General features: G+C 40.7%; 1 protein-coding gene across 4 annotated transcripts in view; it reads right to left on the reverse strand.

Moving 5' to 3' along the window:
• IARS1 (isoleucyl-tRNA synthetase 1) overlaps nucleotides 1-6,029 on the reverse strand; it is a 178,299-nt gene extending 172,270 nt beyond the window's left edge. Inside the window, exons 1-2 of one of the 4 annotated variants that reach the window (XM_038410535.2) lie at nucleotides 5,931-5,972; nucleotides 919-1,015 (exon numbers count right to left, since the gene is read on the reverse strand). Coding sequence is in view for 2 of the 4 variants with exons in the window: in XM_038410534.2 (XP_038266462.1) it covers nucleotides 5,931-5,997 (67 nt within the window). In the remaining 2 variants the exon portion in view is untranslated. Of the gene's footprint in view, nucleotides 1-918; nucleotides 1,016-5,930 lie in introns of all 4 variants that reach the window. The other 3 variants (XM_038410534.2, XM_043518835.1, XM_043518834.1) reach the window with 3 other exon arrangements.
• Between the last annotated feature and the right edge of the window lie 892 nt (nucleotides 6,030-6,921).

Here is a 6,921-nt window from a genome sequence, read left to right on the forward strand (position 1 = left end):
CATGCAATTTGGCTGGTGTGTCTCCGCATGTTGTTGGCTGAGTGATCACAGCACCTGGAGGGGTTTGCTGCTTGTCACTAGCATAGCATTTTAACAGACAGCCCAGCCCAGATTGGAGAGCTAAGGGGCCACAGCAGTCCCACAGGTCCAGGTTGTAACCCAGGGATCTGTAACAAGGGCCTTAACCAGAAGTGATGATAAAAGCTGTATTGATTTTGACTGGTTAAAACAGTTTTTGTTTTTGTTTTTTAATATCTATCATTCTTCTGGCATGAAAGTATGAAACCAAGCAAGCTGAATTTTTCAAAGTTTAACTTCTCTTAAATGAGAAGTTCTTTTCAAAAGGTTACTTCTGTCTCCAAAAATGTTTTAAAAGCAGTGTATACTGGATATTTCAAAATTGATACCAAGAGGAAGCCTTGCACCATAAGTGAAGAACTTAACCCTCCAACCACTACTGATGCTGCTAAAATCATATAAGTAAAAAGATATATAATTAAAATGCCATCAATCTCCAATACAAGTCAAGCATCAATATGATAAAAAGGCTCAGGACAGAAAACTCAAGCAACCAAAATGATATACATAAAGCAACAAAAACCATGACATGATTACTTTCCGAGTTTATTACAGGCAGAAATTATTGTTTTTGCTAGTGATGTGAGAGTATTTTATTGTGGAAATCTCTCTATATCTACTTTTGGTGAGACAACATTTCCACACAGAATGAAATACTAAGCTATGTATTAATTATTTTAAGAAAGAAATAAGATTTTGCCATATATGTGCATACATTTGTACTAGTACTATGATTTTGCTGTCTCTCTTATGTCTTCTTTAGTTCACGATTTAGTGCAATTACTCAATAGTAAATTAAATGTAAACAACATACTACTAGGGAATACATTTTTAACATACTTTTTTTTTAAAAGGAGACAACATTCAGTGGGAACAGTGTTCTTCAATCTGTACTGATGGTGCTACAGCTAACATGGACAAATAGCAGCCTTTTTACCTAGAAGAGGGAAATACAATTACATAAGCATTAAAATCAGGAGCCTATTAAAATTCTATTTAAAATATATTAAATCAATGTAATTATAGCATAAATTAACACAATTCAAATAATTTAGCATGGTGGATTTAAAATATTTCAGCCATTGTGTGGGTTGTGAATTAAAAAAAAGATTATGAATCACTTTTTGCCATAGCTGCAACCCAAAGTATTTAAAATGAGAAAAAAAGTAAAATATTACAATCAGAATAATTTATGTATATTTGTATTACTATCAGTTAGTTTCTAAAGTCCTATAGAATCCTAATTATAGGTCTGATCCGAAGATTCCTGCTGACTTCAGCTGTCTTGAAGTCAAGTTCCACATCACTTTCCTATGTCATGATGTGATCATTCATGCTTTATTCATCTTCTCCCATTCTCTATTTCATGTCCGATTCCACATGTATGAAATTTCCTCACCAGGCTAGTTCAAATCTCCACCTTCCCCTTATACAAACACCTCCTGAAGATGGACATTTGAGTAAAATTATTAACAATTACTTTTTTAAAAAAATATACAAGACTGGATACCCAGCATGTCCCATTTTCTGTCTCTTTTAGGCTGAAAACTCTTTGAAGCACAGTGCTGAACACATTCTTTGAGTTAAGCAAGTGAAATATACCACATCTCAACACTGAAAATCCACCACTGCTAGAATAGAGGGCAAAAGCCAGGTGGACAACCTGTGAACAGCACAATTTAACATGTGGATGTGGAGAGGGAATTTGTCCAATAGCAAAGAATATCATAGGATATTTGATTGCCACACAGCAAACTTGCTTTTAAAGGTCTTACACTAAAGGGTCAGGTGGAGAACAAAACAATATAACACAATGTATCTGTTTCATGAAGTTGAAGGACTCAGTGAGCCACACCAGGCTCTGAACATGCAGTTTCAACATGTATTTCAAATCTTATGCTTAGACCATAAAACCCATCTCTTCTGGCTGAGTTATTCTGTTCCATTCTAAGTAGCATTGTACACAACTCATCACATAGCTGCTAATTCAAGACTAAACTTGTAGAAAGTTCTCTATGCATGATTTTCTTCCCCCACTGGAACTTTCCAGATAGCCACCCAGAAACTCTGTGTAATACTCCAACATATTTAGGTTGCACCTGTACTAGGAAAAATTGGAAAACAATCCTCCCTCAAAACAGCTTGGCTGGTGGTAGCAATGATGGAGACCGTAGTATAGGATGTGGGCCTTTTCCCCTTACTTAGAACAGAGGGAGATCATATGGTGGTAGATATGCCACCTTGTCTAAGGTCTGTAACAATGCAACTCTCAGTGAAACTGCAGAAGTGATAAATTAGTGATCTCCCAATTTCCTACAGCGTGTTTTAGCCCTACAATTAGAGATTTAAACTTATTATGATTAAATTGAGTTTCTGAATCCCAATCTGGGAAAACCGATTGAAACACAAGCAGAGATTTATGGCAGAACCCAGAAAGGGAAGCAGAAGAAAAAGGACTTTATTTCATCCCGGTAAGACATCACAAAAGATGCAACACTGTCTAAAATAACAACAGTCACATTTCTTCCAGAAATTATGTTGAAATGCCTCAGAATACATAGGACCAATTAAAGAAATACTATAATAAAGGCCAAACTGTTAAAGAAATGTACAAAGTTTACACCTAACTACCTAAAAATCCCTGCATACAGTTACTTCAATTTATCTCTTCATCCTACAACTACTGTTGCAAATTTTTCATTCCTTATATTAGCTTGATCACACAAACAAAACCAAGAGATCCTTCATTGAAGGGACTGACAGCTCTGCAGTGACTGCAAGTCACTCCATCTAACAGATAAAAAAAACAATGGCCAAGATTTGTTTAATGCTATAGTTCTTATGATATTGCTATTACATGGTAAAAGAGCCTCCATTACCTGACAATAGCTTCATGTCATCTCACAAACAAAAAAAGTCGTAACAATCTTAACTATACATATAAAATTATAGGGTCTAAATTAGCTGTTACCACTCAAGAAAGAGATCTTGGAGTCATTGTGGATAGGTCTCTGAAAACATCCACTCAATGTGCAAGTGGTGGTCAAAAAAAGAGAACAGATGTTCAGAATCATAAGAAAGGGATGGATAAGAAGACAGAAAATATCATATTGCCTCTATATAAATCCTTGGTATGCCCACACCTTGAATACTGCATGCAGATGTGGTCGCCCCATCTCAAAAAAGTTATATTGGAATTGGAAAAGGTTCAGAAAAGGGCAAAACAAAAATGATTAGGGGTATGAAGCATCTGCCATATGAGGAGAGATTAATAAGACTGGGACTGTTCAGCTTGGAAAAGAGATGACTAAGGGGGGATATGACTGAGGTCTATAAAATCATGAGAAAGTAAATAAGGAAGTGTTATTTACTCCTTCTCATAACACAAGAACTAAATGTCACCAAATAAAATTAATAGGCAGCAGGTTTAAAACAGATAAAAGGAAGTATTTTTTCACACAACGCACAGTCAACCTGTGGAACTCCTTGTCAGAGGATCTTCTGAAGGCCAAGACTATAACAGGGTTCAAAAAAGAACTAGATAAATTCATGGAGGATAGGTCCATCAATGGCTATTAGCCAGGATGACCAGGGATGGCATCCCTAGCCTCTCTTTGCCAGAAGCTGGAAATAGGCGACAGAGGATGGATCACTTGACGATTACCTGTTCTGTTCATTTCCTCTGGGGCACCTGGCATTGGCCACTGTTAGAAGACAAGACACTGGGCTAGATGGATCTTTGGTCTAACCCAGTATGGCCATTCGTAAAGATGCTTATTCCAGCTCAAAGGGGGCATCTGGGTAACTTTTCCCCAGGGGAAAGGAGTCAAATCTATTACAGTTAAACCAGTCAAATGTCAGCCTTCCTTAAGAGTATATTTCCCTTAACATGCCAGTACAAGTAGAATGCTTACAATGTACTGTACTTTGCAAGAAATGTTAGTTTCTTTATTTAGCATCCTTTGGTTAATTCCTTGACTTGTTGCTTACTTGGTGATAAGGAAACAGGTAACTACATTCTACAGATCTTTAAAAATACCAGCGAGTAAAGAATCAATATCAAATCCATGAAAGTTTAATGGAACATGAGGCATGTTATGATCTCATATTTCTAAAATTAAAAAGGCACTGACAGTTTAAAATTCCCATATATTAAACAGATATCTTTACCATCCGTGCATTGTTTGCCACTTGAACACTGCAGTTTTGGGAACCTCAAAAAGAAACTGATCATAAAAAACATGAAACTGGCTTCATTGATTTTCAATTTCCAAGCTGAGAGAAACATATAAAGCAAGTAGCAATTATAATAAGGACAAAATTGGACTTTCAAAATATTAGTTTTAATAACTTAAAAGTTATTAACAATGCATGTTTCCTTATAATGCAATATTTGTACTACTGTATTCATTATTAGCAGTTTCCCTTTACTCTCGGCGTTAAAGGTTAAGAACATAATAACTGCCATACTGGGTCCGTATCCAGTCTTCTGACAGTAACCAATGCCAGCTGTTTCTAAGGGGAATGAACAGAAAAGGGCAATCAAGTGAGCCAACCCCTGTCATCCAGTCTCAGCACCTGCCAGTAAGACGTTTAGGAACACCCAGGGTGTGGACTTGTATCCTGGACATTTTGGCTACTAGCCATTATTAGACCTATACTCCGTGAAAGTCTCTAATTCTTTTTTGAACCCGGTTATAGTTCTGGCCTTCACCTCACCCCCGGCAACAAGTTCCACAAGTTGACTGTGTGACGTACTTCCCCTTTTTGTTTTAAACCTATTGCCTATTCATTTCATTGGATGACCACAGGTTCTTGGGTTATGTGAAAGAGTAAATAACATTTTCTTATTCACTTTCTCCACACCATTCATGATTTTTTAGACTTCCATCATATTCCCCCTTAGTCATCTCTTTTCCAAGCTGCATAGTTCCAGTCTTTTTGATCTCTTCTCATACAGAAGCTATTCTATGCCCTTAATCATTTGTGTTGCCTTTTTTGTATCTTTTCCATTTCTAATATATCTTGTTTGGGATGGGGAGACAAGAACTGCATGCAGTATTCAAGGTGATGGATGGGTGTACCATAGATTTATATAATTAGCATTATGATATTTTATGTCTTATTATCTGTCCTTTTCCTAATGGCTCCTAACATTTGTAAGCTTTTTTTTGATTGTTGCTGCATGTTGAGCATATGTTTTCAGAAAACTAACCAGGATAACTCCATGATTTCTCTGTTGAGTGGTAACAGTTAATTTAAACCCCACCATTTAGCATATATATATGGGATTATGTTTTCCAATGTGCATTACTTTGCATTTATCAACACTGAATTTCAGCTGCCATTTTGTTGCCCTGTCACCCAGGTTTGTGAGAATCTTCTGTAACTCTTCACAGTCTGCTTTGTACTTAACCATCTACCCCTCAAGAAATGGGCACAGACACACCCCTGCCCAATCTTCCTTACGTCACTACCACAAACGAAGAACCCCTTAAGAGCCAGGCACTCACAGTCTCCCCTCCAAGGTCCTGCCTGGGGCCCAGGAAACCCATTAACCCCATCAAGAGCTGGCACATGCCCCCTCCCACGCGCGCACCCCTCCCTCCAGTCACTGCTAAGGCCCAGCCCTCCCCTCACCTCCCGGGCACAACCCCCTCATGCTTAGTCCCCCACCCCAACAGCTGGTACCACGGGAGGGGGGGGGAAAGGGGTCACTGCACCAAATCCCTGCGAGTGGATAATCAGCAGAGCCCCCCTGCCCTGCCCAGCACAGCACAGCACAGCACAGCACAGCTCCACCCCACCTCTGGATAACCCGCCCGCCAGCCCGCCCAGCTCCCAGCACTCACCAGTCGCCTCGCCCTCCACGGCGCCAGCAACCGGCCGGCTTGAAATGATGCAACCAAAAGAAAGCATGACAGGAAGCAAAGGAACCCGCCTCCCTGCTGTATCCAATCACGGCACTCCATACACAGGCCGCAACAAGGCAGCCTCTGACTGGTCAAGCGCGTCTCTTGGTAGCTGTAAATCGGGGGGATGTGACGGCGCGAAGACTGGAGAGGTAGGGCGGGGGAAAGGAAGGAAGGATTGTGGACTGTGTTGGACCCATGCCCGCGTTTTGCAGGGGCGTTTCCCGGGAGGCCCCACGCGTGACAGGGAGAAATAGGCTGGTGCTCGGTGCTGCACCCGCTTCTGTGGCGTGTTGAGAGCCCGAGCCCTTATACGCCGCGCGTGGGTTCGGCGCAGCGGCGCTGAGCTTGAGCATTTGCACGCTGGGGCTCTCTGCATCTGCAAACCGCGCGCTCCGCAGCTCCAGACACGGATTCCATTTTAGATGACAGGTCTAATTCAAGAGGGCTCTGCTCTGCAGGGGGTAGCCCCCCTTTCCCCCCCCCGCACACATACCGTGTGTACCCCCGAAAGCCAGGCAGGCCGAAGAGGCACCCGATGTATAGAATATAGTTTCAACTCGTTTATTTCCATCCTTCACTGCTTCCCTTCTCTCTCCCTCCTTCGCCCCCTTCCCCGTCTCTCTTTGTTATTTTGCTCGTTGCTGTTCTTTTCATCCAAATTCTGCTCTCTCCGTCCTGGTTTATTTTGTTTGTTTGTTTTTAAATTACTCCTACACATACGCTGAATTGGCCTGCCTAGAGCACAACGAGTGTGTGCAAGTTTCTTGGACAGGGTTGTTATTTAGCAAATGGTCATAGAAGCCACAGAGACACAGAATACAATAAAATACAAGCCTTATTTGTGGAACTGGATGTTTAGAGTGGAAGTTTTCCTAGCTTCCCTGCCTGCGAGCAAATCACTTGTGACTTTGGGGGTTTCTTAAGATTG

Source organism: Dermochelys coriacea, chromosome 7 (assembly GCF_009764565.3).
Source record: "Dermochelys coriacea isolate rDerCor1 chromosome 7, rDerCor1.pri.v4, whole genome shotgun sequence".
Lineage (NCBI taxonomy): Eukaryota > Metazoa > Chordata > Testudines > Dermochelyidae > Dermochelys > Dermochelys coriacea.